At 42.9% G+C, this 18654-nt stretch overlaps 1 protein-coding gene across 3 annotated transcripts in view; it reads left to right on the forward strand.

Annotated features, from left to right (window-relative positions):
* The window catches only part of dync2h1 (dynein cytoplasmic 2 heavy chain 1), a 524787-nt gene that overhangs the window by 175602 nt on the left and 330531 nt on the right, over positions 1-18654 (forward strand). For all 3 annotated transcript variants that reach the window (XM_078222026.1, XM_078222027.1, XM_078222028.1), the window contains exons 51-53: positions 4122-4230; positions 8450-8563; positions 15045-15187. In XM_078222026.1, coding sequence (XP_078078152.1) covers positions 4122-4230; positions 8450-8563; positions 15045-15187 — 366 coding nt within the window. The remainder of the gene's footprint in view (positions 1-4121; positions 4231-8449; positions 8564-15044; positions 15188-18654) is intronic.

The following is an 18654-nucleotide window of genomic DNA, read 5'->3' on the forward strand; positions in this document are numbered from 1 at the left end:
TGCCAAAATTACTTTGTTTGATCCTTTCAAATTCTATGTATGTTTGACCAGGTTCTTTCCATAGATTTCTAAACTGTTGTCTGTAGGCTTCTGGCACTAGTTCATCTGCACTCAAGTTGGCTTTTGTCACCTCATCATAATCCCTAGATACCTCCTTTTGTTAGTGACAGACCACCTCACTAGCTCTACCTATCAATTTTGTTTGAATTAACAATACCCACATGGCCTGTGGCCATTTCATTTGTTTAACTACTTTCTCAAATGAAATGAAAAAGGCTTCCATGTCCTTCTTATCAAACCTTGGCAATGCATGCACATATTTAAACAGATCCCCACCAGGCCTTTGACTACGATGCGTTCACTCTTCCTCACAGTCCTCATCACCACTCCCAACATTTTCCTTTACCTCTGCCATTTTAAGTTGACGTTCACTTTTCAGTGCCAGTTTCTGAAGTTCAAATTTTCTTTCTTTTTCCCTTTCCTCTCTTTTTCTTTTTGTTCTGCCAGGTCTATTCTTTCCCTTTCTTTTTACATTGCCTGTAATTCAAGCAGTTCCAATTCTTTTGCTCTTTGTTCTGCTGCAATTGCCTCCCTCTCTTTTACTATTCTTTCTTCTTATCCTCTGCTTTTAATCGCAATTCAAACTGTTTCATTTCTATTTCATGTTCAAGCTGTTTCATTTGTAATTGAATTCTAGCCATTTGCACTGATTCTGACTGTGTTTCTGACAATTTTAAATGCTGAGCTATCACCTCAATTATCTCTGTCCTCCTCACCCCTTCAAGTAATGTCAACTGCAGCTTATTTGCCAATTCCAAAAGCTTTGCTTTAACCACCTTTTGTAAATCACCCCGAGTGACTTCTTCCACACCCAGGAAACTTTTAACCACTGAAAGAGTCATTATTCCACAAGGCGTTCCCTATTTAAACCGAATGCAACACCAGAAAAGAAAACACAAACATACTCACCAGTCACTGCAAAGATTAAACAGTGCTGAATTTCAAGCTACTAAGTTTTATTTGTCACATGTGTAAGGGAATCTGTGGGTTCTTGGGATGGAGGTTGAGCACTATAAATCCCAGCATGCCCAGAACCTTGGCACAAATGCAGAGAATGAAGTGGGACTGAGTGTCTTCTGTTGCTGGTGCTTACACAGCATCTTACCCTCAATATGAAGACTGACATTGATACAAGCATAGAGAGAGACATGGGACAGGCCATGCATACATGAAGGATGGTGCAAGAACAATGACCATGGGACCGGGATATGGTGCAAAAACAAGCAGATGTGACGGAGCTGGTAGCAGACAGGGAAGATGGTCAGTTCCATGCAACTAAAGTGCTGCTATTAGCTCTGCGCTGCTAAGGGCACTGGGGCTCATAGAAGCCCTGGGACTCATTTGTAGTTCCATGGGAACTCCAGGAGCAGCATTAGCTCAGGGCAACTGAAAATTGGGACCCAGCAAAACCCAGGAACAGTATTTTATTCATTTAACCTTTATTTAGTGAAATAAATCAATTGAAAGCCAATTCGTATTTACAATAACGACCTGACCATGTGGCTAGTGCCGCAGCAACAGAAATTAAGACCATAAGACCATAAGACATAGGAGCGGAAGTAAGGCCATTCGGCCCATCGAGTCCACTCCACCATTCAATCATGGTTGATTTCAACTCCATTTACCCGCTCTCTCCCCATAGCCCTTAATTCCTCGAGAAATCAAGAATTTATCAATTTCTGTCTTGAAGACGCTCAATGTCTCGGCCTCCACAGCCCTCTGTGGCAATGAATTCCACAGACCTACCACTCTCTGGCTGAAGAAATTTCTCCTCATCTCTGTTCTAAAGTGACTCCCTTTTATTCTAAGGCTGTGCCCCCGCGTCCTAGTCTCCCCTGCTAATGGAAACAACTTCCCTACGTCCATCCTATCTAAGCCGTTCATTATCTTGTAAGTTTCTATTAGATCTCCCCTCAACCTCCTAAACTCCAATGAATATAATCCCACGATCCTCAGACGTTCATCGTATGTCAGGCCTACCATTCCTGGGATCATCCGTGTGAATCTCCGCTGGACCCGCTCCAGTGCCAGTATGTCCTTCCTGAGGTGTGGGGCCCAAAATTGCTCACAGTACTCCAAATGGGGCCTAACCAGTGCTTTATAAAGCCTCAGAAGTACATCCCTGCTTTTGTATTCCAAGCCTCTTGAGATAAATGACAACATTACATTTGCTTTCTTAATTACGGACTCAACCTGCAAGTTTACCTTACACAATACAATTCACTTAAACACTGAAAACAATAAAATACAAATTAGCAGTGAAAGGGAATTGACAGGTTAACAAATATACGTATCAGTCAACAGAGCATAACCCCTTCAGCAAAAGGCATCCATGCTAATAAAATTAGTTAGCTTCAGCTTTAGTTGTACCTCATTCCACTCACTGGGAGCCGCAAACTGAAATGAATTATCACCAAAGACTTTGCTCACTCTCAGAGCAACCAATCTGATTAAGTCACATGACCTCTCATTTTAAGAAGAGATGGTAAAATGTAGCAAACCTTTCAAACAGGCAGGTGTTTTCCCTAGCAAGGTGCGATAAATTAACAGAAGCCAGTGCAGTTGGCACCTTGTGTACAATAAGAGCCAGTTAATCAGAGAGTACAGGTTTCAGTGATTGATGGATGTGAAATGGGGCCCCAGTCACAAATCTAACTGTAAAGTGAAAGAGGACATTTAACTTATCAAGAGAGTTAGGAAAGCCCAGAGGCAGTGCTGTTTAGCTTAGAGCAGCTATGGAGCTGGGATCGTAGCACTAAGGGAAGGTGAAAAGCATATTTAATAATTTCCCAAGAATCAATTTGAAAACTTCTCTTGTGATATTTCTTAAATCACCCTTTCACCACGAATAATTAGACAACTAGAACTGACAAATGTCGGAGATAAACTAGTTATTTGGATGTATGAGCTTTCTTTATTTTTGCATTTGTGGGGATACTGTTGGAGCTGACAAAATAGGCAAATCCAATTTTGACATTAAACTGGTTCTTGTCTTGTGTCATTGATGAAGAAACCAATAAACTTTCATCAAACAATCAGATTGAAGACCCCTCAGAGACTTGCAGTGTCAAAACCAAGGAATATAAATTAGAATATTTGATTTAAAGTAAAATCATGTACAGAAAAGGATAAAAGAGACACAAATTAAAAAGTACTTTTCATGCGTTGATGTTGAACTGTTTTTAAAATGCCCAACAGTAAGTAAAACCTGAAGGAATGAGACTCCATACTTGTACATTTTCAGTGCAATGAGATTGTTTTGCAGTAATTGGATTTATCATACATATAAAGTTCACTTACACCTGAGTGCACAAGGCCAAACCTTTTCTGGTGAGTTCAGTGGGTGACTGATAAGTAAGTACAGCAACTTCATTCCAACTCTGTCAGTGAGGTACCATTGTAGCAAAGCTTTTGGAGAAGAAAGGCAAATTGTACAGAAGCTTCCTGGTTTCCATGATTAACTGCATATGTGCAAACCCCATGGTTGATTTGCTGCACAATAGTAATGAGTACTGTTAATTAAAGATTTCTGAATCAATGAAATTCTGAATTAGCTGCACTGTCTTAAAACAAATAAATTGTCAAGCCATTGATGATTTTATGATTTTTGTGCATATTTTGACAGGCCCGAGTGTTGTTGCCTACCTTACTTGTTAGCTGAGGTGCAATGCCATTAGATATAAAGGAGTGTAGCTACCTGAGTGTAGCTACTTAGCTCTTTTGTGAGTCTTTGTTGGTTAGAAGAAATTATGAGGCACACCTCAAGCATTATCATTATAAAAGGTTGGAATTTCTTCATGAATTAAGAAAAATATGAATAATTTAGTTTTGTATGGTTTGCAGGAGTTGAGTTTTCTCCTTTGTAATTGTTAACCACACAGTCTGCGCAATTCTCACTTGGCAAAATGTAGTCATTTCTTTATAGCTTCAGTAATTATGCAGTTATTATTCTCAGCAATATATTCATGGTTTTCTTGAACTTGGCCTGTTGGAATTTGTACTGTGCATTATCAGGTAAGAATTTCCCTGTTGCATTGTTCATTATTTAACTTTCTTTCTAGGTGATGCAGCTTGCAGGTCTTGATGGACATCAGGTTGTGTTGCTTCTGGAAGACTATCAGTTTGTGCATGCACAGTTCCTTGAGATGGTGAACAGTGTCCTGTCATCAGGTCTGTATCTAAGCTGCAATTATATGAAACAATAATTATAGGTTAACAACCTTTTGAGCTAATGTCTGCTGAAACACAAGTATAAATATATTGTAGTGAATAAATTGTATTCCGTTTGTTTGTAATGTAATGTGCCTGTGTGTATCTATTTTGTAGTTTCTGTTACAGGTTCATAACCAAATTTGGCCTGTCTTCAGCCGCCTCAGTTTTTTTTAACACCCCCCCCCCCCCCGATCGGCCAGCCCCTCAGGCTCTGCCCCCTCCCTTCCCCATAGGCCCTGCCCCTCAGGCCCCACCCCTTGGCACTGCCCAGTGGACACTGCCAGTGTACCAGACTGGCACTGTCAGGGTGCCCATTGGGCACTGCCAATGTGCCAGGCTGGCACTGCCAGGTCCCACTGGCGAGGTCATCACATCTGGTCCCCATTGATGAGGACCATATGTAATCCTCGCTGGAGGGAGCCTTTACCAGCGAGACCGCAGAGGCAAGTGAGCCAGGGCGATTGCATCCTGGGCTCACTTGTAACATTTAAATTCTACTTACTATAGAATTTAAATATTGAGATCAGCCTGGCGCCTTTTTCGGGTGCGAGGCTGATCTCGCCAGATATCTGGTGCCAATAAGATCTGCCGGCAGGGCAAAATGGTAAGATCGTGGCCTATATATTTAGACATCAGTATACCTTTGGGCTCCAGTCAGGTTTTGTCAGAGTTTACTTCTTTGCCTCTCCTGAGGTATTCGGTAGAAGGAAAGCGAGGAAGGGAAGGAAGCAAGCTTTTGCAACTAAATATTCAAATATTGGTCAACTTATATTGCTGACCATACACTTTAAGGAGACATGCGACACTTAATAGTACAGCACGTCACAAACTTTGTTGATATCTAGTACAGATAATGTACAGAGAACAGTGTCTAGCCCCCTTACTATCCTGTCTTCTATCACTATCAAATTTCTTTTCTCTCTCTTCAGTTGAATAGTGTCCCACATCATGGTGCCACAGTCAGTTTGTTCACTCAGCCTGCAGCCCTTACCTTATTCACGCAAGTAACAAGCACCTTCTAACCATTAGCCAAAGTCCAGGGTTACCTGTTGGATCCTCTGACCAGTGAACAAACATAAAATTCTACATAACTTAAGAGGTCTGACTGCCTCCTGGAACAAAGTATCTGGATAACTCTCCTCCCTCCCCACTGATGCTCTGCCACATCTGCAACTCAGACTCCAACTCAGCAGCTCTGAGCAGAAGTCGCTCGAGCTGCAAACATTTACTGCAAATATGGTTGTTCGGAACTGCAATGCGTTCCACCAATTCCCACATGTTGCTGGCACAGCTTCATTCCTGCCATGTCTGTACAACCTCATTTGTTTAATTAGTCAATTAGTTATTAATTTGCTCAGCTAATTTATTAGCAAGTCTCCTAGCTTGGAAACACTTGAAGAACACATACCAGCTACTTGAGGCTGAGAAAGGTTCAGAAAAGCAGCACCTCTTTCCACCGACATCTCACCTATGCCCAATTCCCAATTTATCATTCTTCATTGCACTCTGTGCTTCCTTTGCTTTGTGCTCCCACTCTGAGGTTACAAAACCTGTCTGCTTTTATAGATGGCTGATGACTCTCACTTAAGTTGAAACTGTTAAGTCAGCTTCCTGCTATAGTAATTAATACTCATTCATGCAACCAGTTTCAGTTGATTGACAGATAACGACTGGGCAGTTTCTGTTAAAATAGGTATTTTTTAACAAGTTTACAGTTTTATAGTTTAAATCAGAATTTGACAGTTAATCTAAATTATAGTTGAGAAAATTTTACTAGAGATTTCCTGCCTGCACTGAATTCCCAATTTAGCACTTGTTCCTCATTGCACTCAGACTCCATCTCACTTTTTGCTCTCACTTCATGCACCTTATTTTACCTCTATCAAAGGTACACATCACAGATAAAACCTCATATTGTATCTGTTCCTTGAAGACATTATATTCAATTTTAATTGTTTACTCAAAATTCCCAATCTACTTCACAGAGAAAGAAATCTGTCATTCTTACTAATCTAGCCGAAATGTGAGTCCAGACCAACGGCAACGTGGTTGATTCTTAACTGCCCTCTGAAATGGCCTAGTCAGTTGTACCAAACGGTTACAAAAAATAGAATACGAATAAAACTGGATCGACCATTCTCCATAGACCAAGGCACCAAAAAGACAAAGGCACACCCTGTTCAGTCGATCCTGAAAATTCCTCCTCACTATCATCTGGAACTGCACCAAGGTGGGAAGAGCTCTCCCACAAACAAGTCAAGATCAGACATAGTCATTCTCACTGGATCATATCTTACAACCAATGTCCCAGAGAAAGAAATCTGTCATTCTTACTAATCTAGCCGAAATGTGAGTCCAGGAAATTATCCCTGGGTGCATCCTGCCTCAAGAGCAGGACAGAATGACCAGAAGTATAAAGTCGGGAGGGAGTAGTCCTGGTAGTCCACAACATTGACTCTGGATTCCATGCAGTCTGATGGCATCAGGTCAAATATTGGTAAAGATACCTGCTGCTGATTATTATCAACCACCCTTCTTTAACTGATGAATCAGTGTTCCCCAATTCCTTCTTCCATTTGGAAGAAGAACTGCGGGTATCAAGGGCATAGAATATATTCAAGGTGAGGACCTAAATCTGCAATACTAAGAGTGGTTCATTAACACCACTACTGCTTGAACTGATCAGCCCTGAAAGACATTATGTTAGCCTGGGCCTGCAGTAGGTGCTGGGAGAACCAACAGGAGGGAAATACCTAATTGACTTCATCCTCATCAATCTACTCACCAAGGTTCTTTCAACAGCACTTCATAAACTTGTGATCTCTTTCATCTATAAGGGCAAGGATGATAGATGCATGGGAACACCACCAGGAATGTTCACCTCGAGGTCACACATCATCTTTCAGTGTCACTGATTCAAAATCCTGGAATTCCTTCCCTAACAGCACAATTGATATACCTACACCACATGAACTGCAGCAGTTCCCAAAGGAGGCTAACCATTAATTTCTCAAAGCAATTTGAGTTGCCTTATCAGCACCACTTACTTCACATAAACAAATACTCATGGCTGAAGTTATTGTTCTTACTTACTCACTTGCTAAGTATTCTTCATTTGTAACAATGAGGCAGTGAAAGCAGAAGATGTTCTTCTAATGACACTTCAAAGCCATCTTATTTATCTGGGAAAGCCTGTTGTTCCAAATGCACAGAAGTTTAATTATTAACTTTTACTCCCCAGGATGTTCAACACACAGCTCCCAACAAGTCTATGAACATCCACCTAAGAGGCCAGATAGGTCTTGGTGTACAGTCTCATCGAAGAGGCAGCCTCTTTGACATTGTAGCACTTCCTTACTATTGATATCAGTCTAGGTAATGTTTCTAGAATCAGGCTTGAAGACACAACCTGACCCAATGTTAGCTCTCAAATATAAATTCTTCTTTTCCCTTTGATATATTTATGGAGTTCAGGAGAACATAGGAACACAAGAAATCTGAGCAGAAGTAGGCCATTTGGCCCATCAAGCCTGCTCCACCATTCAAAAAGATCATGGCTGATCATTTACCTCATTATTCCCTACTTTCCCCATCTCCCTTAAGGTCATTAGTATCAGAAATCTATCGATGTCTGCCTTGAACATGTTCAATGATTGAGCTTCCACAGTCCTCTGGGATAGAGAATTCCAACGAATCACCAACCTCTGAGTGAAGAAATTTCTCCTCATCTCAATCTTAAATGGCCTACCCCTTACCTGAAAAAGAATAAAATTAATTGCTGTTATAGTATTAATTATCTTGATCCCACTTCACGAATTTTAGCTGGCCAGAAAACTTTTTTTTTCATGTTTAAAACATAACATGATTGAAGTTCTTAAACAGAGGATTGGATTCAGCATCCATGTACTCTTTCTGGTGCTTAGCAGTCTGGCTCTTTTTCCTCTCTCTTTTTAAAACAGAAGTTATTTTAAGACATTTAATTTGGGAGAACATGAAGAATATGTGAACATAATTTATTCAATTAGTAAGATTATTTAGCACTGTAACCTGTGTTATCCAAGAAGGATCCTGTATTTTCTTGATTCAACACTTGTTGCATGCCTTCTGTTTATTTTTGTCTTTAACTATCCACAATAGGCCAGTTGCTTAAATGTAAAAACTTTTTTTTACATGTTAGGTGAAGTGCCTGGGCTCTATACACCAGAGGAACTGGAACCAATTCTATCACCTTTAAAAGATCAGGCCTCACAAGATGGATTCACTGGACCGATCTTTAATTACTTCTCAAATAGTGAGTAAAATTAAAGTCTATTTTTCTTCTTTTCTATGATGCAACAGGGCACAGTTGTGCAGTTATTATGGTGCTGGACTAGCAACCATTGTTTTCAAATTCCACCATGGAAAGGTATGAAATTGAACTTGATGAATGTAGTAATTTATGGGCATACATGCACAAAATGCCACAAAAGGCCAACAAAAGCCAATGTCCTACAGGGAGAGGATTCTGATAACTGTTCCTGGTCTAGTCTAATTCCACATGATGGGTGTAAACTTATGAGACCCATGGAGAGAAATCCAAAATGAGACTGTTGGGTTGGCAAACAGGCTTGTTCTCATTATGAGGCAATCTTGCAGGAGGTGAGTGGGTAATGCAAATGTCTTTCCTCCTGGCAATGACTAGAAGGCAAGTCATGATAATTAATGGGACCAGATTGAGGGCACTACCAGGATCTGCCTGGTGGTGGATGGGCCCCAATTGCAGGAAAGGTCTGGCAGGTACTTGGAGGTGCTGACCTGGTTGCAAACTGGGGGTCAGCGATACCTCCTTTATTTATTTCCAATTCCACTGCCTTCCCGCTTCATCAACTCAGAGCTCATCTTAAGGGATTCTCACGTTCTTCTGCTGCCTCACAAGCCAGGGACCCAGGTTCAATTCCCGGCTTGGGTCGCTGTCTGTGTGGAGTCTGCACGTTCTCCCCGTGTCTGCATGGGTTTCCTCCGGGTGCTCAGACTTTCTCCCACAGTCCAAAAGACATGCTAGTTAGGTACACTGGCCATGATAAATTCTCTCTCAGTGTACCCAACAGGTGCTGGAGTGTGGCGACTGGGGGATTTTCACAGTAACTTCATTGGAGTGTTAATGTAAGCTTACTTGTGACACGAATAAATAAACTTGAAACATGGGGGGATTTAAAAGCTAAATGAGAATTTGAAATTAAAGCATTCTTAGTAGGGTAGTCAGTGAAGGTAAGCAAACACAGGCGAGGTGAATGCTTGAAATTTGGAGCAAGTTAAGAAATGGAGAGTAGAGTTTTGGATGAGCATAGCTTTATTTTTCAATTTTTAAAATATACTTTCACAGGGTGTGGGTGTCATTGACTGGGCTGGCATATATTCCATTTTATTCCCACACCTGGTGGTGCACTAGTCAGCGTTTCATCTGTTTGCATTGCTAGTAATTCCTAGAACAGGTCGTTAGTCTGTGGCCAGAAGCTTATAGCTTCAGTGACGCCACGTTGCCTCAAGCGTGGCAGACCGTGAGTCTCTCCCACTCTTACCGCCAGCCACTGGTGTGTTGGAAGGATTTGCAGGTTGACATACTCAATCAGTTTGACCATGTTATGAATGGTCTTTCTTGGCCATCAGGTTCTGGGGTGGGCTTGAACCTGGAGCATCTTGCTCAGAGGCAGGGACACTACCCATTGTGCCACAAGACCTCTTCTCAGCATAAATTGTCCATCTCTGATTACCCTTGAGAAAGTGGTGGTGATCCACCTTCTCGAACTGCTTCAGACCATTTGGTATAGGTACACCCTTAGTGCTTTAAGAAGGGAGTTCCAGATTTTGAACTGGCGATGGAACGATGATATAGTTCCAAGTCAGGATGGTATGTGGCTTGCAGGTGGTGGTGTTTCCGTGGATCTGCTGCCTTTGCCCTTCTTGGTGGCAGAGGTTGTGGGATTGGAAGGTGATGTTGATGGAGTCTTGGTGAGTTGCCGCAGTGCATCTTGTACACACAAGGTGGTACACATTGCTGCTACCATATGTCTGTGGTGGAGGGAGTGAATATTTAAGGGAGTGGATGGGGTTGCAATCAAGAGGGTTGTTTTGTCCTGGATGATCTCAAGTGTCTGTTCATTAATCCTGCAGAATTCACAGCCTCGGACCTGCTCTTGTAGCCACAGTATTTATATGGCTATTCATGTCGTGTGGGAAATAGGAGGCTGGCCAGGAGCGTATTGGAATTATCAAGTCTGGAGATAACAAAGGCATGAAAGTTTCAGCAGCAGATAAGCTGAGGATGGGTGGGAAGGTGTAACAGTATTACAGAGGTAGAAGTAGCTTCTATTGATGATGGTGTGGAGATGTGATTGGGAAATCAGCAGATAAACACACCCTTTTGGAGGGAGATGCTATGAAGAGCTGTGATGGCCAATTTATTGGCAGAGTCATCAGGAACAAAGTTGTGAGTGATGAGAGGAACGGGAATGAGGTTGGTAGGATTAGCCCCCAGGACACGTAAACATTAGGGGAGAATAGGATGTGGCAATTGTGAATGCTGCTTATTTGCAGGTGCATAGTTTAAATATGTATCTCAAAATAACAAGAATTTCCCCAGAAACCTATAGTAAATTCTGATAACCACACTGAGTGAGCCTTTGTCTTTGGGGTAGAATGTGCACATCTGAGTTGGAAGATACATTTTCAAAACCCACTCCAGGCAGTACCGACACGCAGAGATTATATTTGCAATGCTAAAATACTGAAACTTGTTCAAGATTAGATTTCATGCAAAATTAATATTGATTTGAAATGCAATCTTTTACAAGAAGAGATTTTTAAATTCTGTGCTTATTTGCATTGAACATCTGGATCAAAAATGCAGCATTAACACCGGTGGAAAGGTATAATTACCATGTAACATGTTTACTTAAGCAATTTCCATTAGAAATGTAGACATAGGAATTGAGTATGTAAAATTGAGGGCCGAAAGTACTATTTTTGGGATTGACTTGCACTGAAGCAACTTGATACAATAGCTTCTTTCCTTTAAACTTCACTTTACCTGAAGACTGTGGGCCTGATTTTACCATTTTGGGGGGGGGTGGGGTGGGGTGGGGTGGGGTGGGGTGGGGGGGGGGTGGGGGGGTGGGTGGGGGGGGGTGGGGGGGTGGGGGGGGGGTGGGGGGGTGGGGGGGTGGGGGGGTGGGGGGGGGTGGGGGGGGGGGTGGGGGGGGGGGGTGGGGGGGGGGGGGGGGGGGTGGGGGGGGGGGGGGGTGGGGGTGGGGGGGTGGGGGGGGGTGGGGGGGGGGGGGGGGGGGGGGTGGGGGGGGGGGGGGGGGGGGGGGGTGGGGGGGGGTGGGGGGTGGGGGGGGGGGGGGTGGGTGGGGGTGGTGGGAGGAGGAGAGGGGAGGTGACGGGTCCATCTGGCTCACCAAGTCAGTTACAATACTGCATTCAGCATCTACTGAACCATCTTGGATACAAAGGATAATGGCATTAGGGTTCTGTATGTAAGCCTTGCTTATGATAAAAATTATATCCTTGGTGTCGGCAGCCATTCCTGGTGTTACAGTACTGATAACACCAGGAAGATCGACCAGTACCATTTATTATCCTTTGTATCCAAGATGGTTCAGTACGCAGTATTGTAACTGACTTGGTGAGCCAGATGGACCCACAAGGCAGAAGGACCATCTTTGTGTTGACCAAAGTGGATCTAGCTGAGGAACATACAGCTTATCTTGCTAATGGAAGGATGGTGGAGGGAGACCAGCGATCGAGATAGGTCGGGGGTGTGCTCTGCCGAAGGGGGCCTGCCTCCCAGGGGGGTCCAATCCCGGGGTGGGGGGGTCTTCCGGGGTGGTTAGTGGGGGGGTCCGCGAAGGATGGTCGAGGAGGATGGTGACTTCACAAGGGCAGAGAGGGCTTCGGAGGTTCCTCTGCAGAATAGAAATCCGCTTCGGACTTTTATTCTGCAGGTCGCTAAAAGCGCGGATCCGGAACGGGCCAGAAGACGGTAAAGTGGGATTTGGCGGTAGGGTTGAGTGCGCAGTTCATTTAAGTCGATTTAAATGCATGCTAATGCGCCCGAATCGGGAGTCGGTAAAGCCGCAATCTGCTCTGAATCGGGTGCAGATCGCGGCATAGGCCCGACGCGTTAGCACGAAGTTTTGGTAAAATCGGGCCCTGTATGTAGTCTTGACTCCCTATTGGAACTAGTCCAAGTATAAAATACTGTATAGGGGTAGAAATTTGTCACAAGAGTTGGTGCAAAGCAGATAGTATCAGATTGTCCACTCATCAAACACTGCGACCGAGATTCTCCCAAAACACAACCAAGTGCCCAAAGGATGGGAAGATGGGAGAATTTCCTGCCCCATTTTTGGACACACTTAACTGAATGAATCTCCCACACTCCATGCAACGCAGAGTACCTTAGAGTGATTCACGCTGAAAAGTAGGGGATGGGGCCCCATCCTATCCGAGAGGAAGGCAGCATAATGCTGAGCGGGTCACTGCGCATGTGCCGATCTTTCAGTGCAGAGATTGGCACATTGCCCCCCCCCCCCCTCCCCCCAGTTGCCAGTCTTCCCGACACCCCCTTGATCGCTGGGCTACCAGACCAGCCCCGCCCCCAAGTATGCCGTGCCTCCTCTTGCCCTGTCCCTTCTTGCCCTGTCTCCTCTTGCCTGCGCCCTGGTGGGCAGGGCCAGGGTGCCAGGCTGGCATTGCCCAAGGGGTAACCCCCCTTTCCCCCAACCTCTCGGAGGGGGGCCTCAATGGCCTGTGTCCCCACGAGCGGGATGAGAACACATATTCCCCGTTAGTGGGGAGCAGTTGTAAACCTCGTTGGTGGGAACCACTCCTGGAAGGGGGGTGGGTGGGGGGGGGGGGGGGGGGGGGTGGAAATGTTACTTTCCATATGATAACGATTGCACAAAAAAAAATTCTTCTTGGAGACTCGCGACTAGCTGAATCTCCTGAAAGGCTGTTGTCTCCTGGCCCACTGCGCTGCTTGAGCAGTGCAGTCGGCTGGGAGAATCCTGACCTGCGTTTGATAATCAGTTTCATTACAATCAAGGGAATTAGATATCCAGGTCAGCGTATGAAAGGGATTGTCCGAAACCACCCATTAGCATCATCGCTGGAGACAAATTTCTACCCTATGACTGTGGGGGACTGAATGACATCTGCATAGCCCAGCATCTAATCTATGTCGCCTAAAAACTACAGTTAGAGTCACACTTATGCCATGATGGAGAACCTCTCTGTCATGGCAAAAATGGTGGAAATGTTTGAAAATTGGAAGTCCCACCCAGAAACATATCATTTCCCACTTTTGCTGCATTGGAAATGGGGCTGGGCACATTTTCACATGCACAGTTTTGGGAGGCAGCTGGTCACATAGATCATCAGCTGCCTCCACTGAAGTGGTACTGTGGTAGGCCAGAATTGTGAAACCCATGTGTGAAAATTAGATCAGGTAAGAACAAGTCTAAACTTGATGGAATCGTTTGAATAGCCAGGAACAGCTTTAGAGAGGTGTACCCATTTGGATCTGGTCCCACGACACCTTTGGGGGAATGTAAGATGCCCATTGGTGGAGGTCAGATGCACTTTGGAACTATTGAAAGTAAGCAAATATGTGTAAAAAGTGCATAAATGCATTACTGAAAAGTTAATTGGAACTGTCAACAGGCCTGTTAGGAGCACCTGTCAAGGGGAACCAGTCAAATGGAGCTGTCAAGGCATTAAAGGTTCAGCCCATTAAATCTTTGAAAACATTGTCTGGACTGGTAAAAATAATTGATTACTTGCTATTTAGAGTGTCTTCTATTTCACATCTTGATTGACAGCTACAAGTCGTTATGGATTCTTTGGTGTGGGATTATGAATTCCAATGCTTGTTGTTATTAGGGATTGTGCATTTGAGGTTAAAAAAGGTTTTATTTTGTTGCAGAAATGCAAATGTACAATATGGGTTTTTAAGAATTATAGCAAAGTCTGCAATAGACACTTCGAAGTTTATTTTATAGAACATTATCTTATCTCACCTCTGTGAACTTTATTTTATCTATTCCCTGCATGGGTCCTGAGGTCTGCCCATGATGGGTAATAGGTCAGTTGGTATTGTAATTGTTGGGACAAAATGTGGAGGTTGGGGGCATAGTTGGCATGAGCTATATATATACAGGGGCTATATAAGGCCATGGGATGTCATGGGCATAACTTGGGATGGAAAGTGTGAGGAGCCAGGGGCTGAAAGTCTAGGGGAATGGTTTGGCATGTAGGCTCTGAGGGGCCATGTGGGGTGGGTACAGGGCATGAGATGGCATAGGTTGGCGTGAATGAGGTATAGGGGGCCTGAAGAGCGTGGGTCAAAGTGAGGGCTGGAGGGATATTTTATGATTGAATCATTGTTTTTTCATTTTTCTACACAACGTTTGTGCCCCAGGGCAGGTCTTCCATTCAGCCCACCTCTGCACCTGTCAGCCTCTTTCCTTTTTCTCAAGTTTCCTGCCCCAACTCCTGTTGTAGCCAGGTCCCACAAACCAAAAATCCAAAATCTGGCCAGCATTTTTAAAGTTTGGGTTTGCAAACCCCTGAATTCTCCCAACTCTGTGCACCTGACCTAGGAGCGAAAGTCTGGCCTTAGTTTTGACTACCAGCGGGCAGTGCCAGGGAAGATCGTTTACCATTCTACCTAGTCTTGCAATTTTTATTAATATTATTTGAAAGGAGACTAAAATTCTTGCTTCTTTTTATAGGAATTCAGCAGAACTTGCATGTTGTCCTGATAATGGATTGTACCAACTCCAATTTTACAATTAACTGTGAAAGTAATCCAGCTTTTTACAAGAAGTGTTCAGTACAGTGGATGGAAAGCTGGTCTAATAATAGCATGAAGAAAGTAAGTAGAGAACTTTGGAGCACTACCCATTATCCTTGTAAATATTTACTTGTAGATATATCTCTTTCTGAAAATATGATTAAGCCTTAAAATAGGTTACGTGTTCAGAGGAAAAATGTTTTTTTACGCTCCCAACTAGAAACCCATCAGTGGGAGAGGGTGTGTTATATATTTAAAAGGGTTGCAGGTTGCTTTAAGAGCTGATCACGTGAATTGATGATAATGTCATTCAGGTGTTGCCACAGGCTGCCGATTTACTTTCAGTTTTTCTCTGTACAGGTAAAAGTTCCCAGAATAAATTTGTTGTTGTTACTTTGAATCCATGTGTGCAAACAACATCTTTTCTTTCTGTTAACACCCACAACATCTAACTTAGGACATTATAGGGTGAAATTCTGCTGATAGATTCTTAATTGAACTTGGATCTCCAAGCATCTTAATGCACAACTATTTTTACAGTTTTATTTTCACAGCTGATTGCACACTGTATCAATTGTACTATTTGCAGTATTTTTCATGAGATCTAAGAAGAATGAATGATGGTAATTTATCTAAATTTCATCAGGCTCCAGTTTTGTTTTATCCAATAATCCCAAATGGACAAAAGATAGATTGGAGAATGGAAAAGTGAGAATGAGACATTTATAATATCTCCTTTGAGGAAAAATTTGGTTTTGTGAGTTATTTTAAGTTCCATTCAAGAATTTATACAACAAATATACGCTAGCTTTACCATATTATAAAGAAACATTTGAGGGTTCAGCATAGCACTATGAAGATTTGCACAATGAGTAACTAATTTGTAATGCAAGTGGCGGTCAAGGGCTCTGATCAGAGATTCGTGAATTTACCAACGAAAAACAGAGTAGCAGCACCATGACAATGTTCAGGACAGTCAGTGTGTTTGTGGAAGAGAACAGGGACTGGTCTGAATATGTGGAAAGGTAGGAATACTTTCTCTTGGCAAATGGAATTGCAGATGAGGGTAAAAAGCACTGAATTCTCCTGAATGTGGGTGGCGAAGACTTACAAGCTAGTGAGGAATTTAGCAACATCACAGAGACCAGGGGACATTTAATTTGTGGATTTAGTTGCACTCATTCAGAATCACCACAATCCTAAGCCCTCAGTGGTTGTTCAGCTTTTCAAGTTCCATAATCATTTTTGGAAGATGTACTGAACTATTGCTGACTTTGTTGCTGAATTATGCCAGCTCTCTAAAAATTTGGAGCAGTATTGGAGGACATGCTTTGCGACAGTCTAGTCTGTGGCATTAATGAAGACAGTGTTCAGCGCGTTTGTTGGAAGAAGCCACAAGAAGGATCTAGAAATTTTTCAGGACATGGAAATGACTGCCAGCAATGCAAAAGTTACTCAAAAGACCAATGATGGTGCACAGGCGATTGCAGTGCATCAAGTAAAGAAAGAGGCTGCAAGCAAAAAAGTGAAAGCAGTGGAATGTTTCCGATGTGGAGAGCCACACTATGTGAATCATTGCAAAGTTCTAGATGCTGTTTGTTGCAACAAAAAGGGTAATTTAGCTAAGAAATGCAGGGGTGCTAAGAGCTAATCAAAGGCTGAGCAAGGAAATTCAACTTTGAAAATACCTCAGCCGGTTATGCATCACCTGGAAAGCTCAGAGCAGGCAGAGAAGCACTCTTACAGTATTTGTTCCTATTCTTGAAAGTGATGGTACTGTACAAATGGTACTAATGTGGGGATTACAAATTTATCAGTAATCAGGCCTCCAAGCGGGATGCAAGATGTTCTCAAAACTTGACATAAGCCACGCATACCAGCAGCTTTTGGTATAGGAGGACTCAAAACAGTATGTCGCAATCAACACTCACAAGGGTTTGTTCAAATACCTGGTTTTTGGGGTATCTTCCAGCCCTGTGATTTTTCAGAGGACAATGGACAATCTGTTGCAGGAGATTCCTCATGTAGCTGGATGACATTCTGATTACAGGGCATACTAAGATCTAGATCATTTAATATTTATCAGGAAAAGCAAGGGTCCCAATACCGACCTCCAGAGAACTCCACAATAAATCAAACTGGTTGAATATCGACTTGTGAATGCTTCCAATGCATACTAATGACAGGCAATGAGAGCGGGAGAGACTTCTTGTCAGCCATGTGATTTTTTTAATATGATAGATAATAAATATGTCCCCATAGAACCATAGATCTCTACTGTGCGGAAAGAGGCCGGCCGTCCAGCCCATTGAGTCTGCACCAATTCTTCAAAAGAGCACCCCTCCCAGGTCCTTCCTTCCGCCATATCCCCGTAACCTCATGCATTTACCATGTCTAATCCAATACCTACACATCTTTTGACACCAAGGGGCAATTTAGCATGGCCAATCCACCTAATCTGTACATCTTTGGATTGTGGGAGAAAACCAGAAAACCTGGAGGAAACCCGTGCAGATGCAGGGCGAATGTGCAAACTCCACACAATCACCCAAGGCTGGAATTGAACTTGGATCCCTGGTGTTGTGAGGCAATAGTGCTAACCACTGTGCCACCATGCCACCCACAGCTTGAAATTTCTGTTCATTGGAGCATTTTTCTCAGTCCTCTCCCCTCAATATCTGAGTGTCATGGAATTTTAAACAAAATTTACCTACAGCACAGCTCAAGTTTTGGTGAGCTTTTGTAGTCGTTTTGAAAACAATAGGCCAGAAGCAGGCCCTGACAAGAAAACTAACCATGCCTGCAGACTAAATTAATCACCTTTCGAAGTTTCCACTAGTTTGCAGGCCTTTAAGGCTGCAAACATTGAGCTGGAACTTTTGAGCATGACACAAATAGGTATTGTGTTGAAAGATTTTGAATTATTTCCTTTTTAAAGTTCGCAGTCGAACTCACTAATGTATCCCAATTTAATTAGTAAACCATTTTGCATATTTTTAAAAGTCAAATTCAGTAATTTAAAGTCAGATTGTTCACAGGAGGCGCATTGACACTGGGATTCCATTTTTTTTTGTGTGGACCCATTTTTCACTGCATTACTTTTCCAGTTTCCATACTTCAATTTACCAAGGGATAATTTTAAAGCCAAATTTAAAAACAAAAACATTATAAATCTCTGTCCAATTATGCTGGTTTGTGGCTGATTTTATTTTCATTATGTAAATGAGTTTGAGCAGAGGCACAATGTTGTGGGGAGTGGGGGGAGAACAGAACTTTACAGAGCAGATGTAAATGGCGCTGCAATAACCAATGGCTCCTAAATCAGAACTCTTTCCCAGTGAGTATAACCCAACAAATGCTATTGATAATAATGTAAGCATAGTCTATGAACAGCAGCAAATAGCACTTTTAACATAAAAATCCTAAGATGTTTTGCAAAGTGTCAGACCCAGGCAGCTGTAGGCTGCTCCTCCAGTGTTTGGGGTGAAGGTAGAATTTGGAATGTGCAACCAAAAATTGGGAATGGCATAAAGCAGAGTGAGCAGATA

The sequence above is a fragment of the Mustelus asterias genome, chromosome 10 (assembly GCF_964213995.1).
Source record: "Mustelus asterias chromosome 10, sMusAst1.hap1.1, whole genome shotgun sequence".
In the NCBI taxonomy this organism is placed as follows: domain Eukaryota; kingdom Metazoa; phylum Chordata; class Chondrichthyes; order Carcharhiniformes; family Triakidae; genus Mustelus; species Mustelus asterias.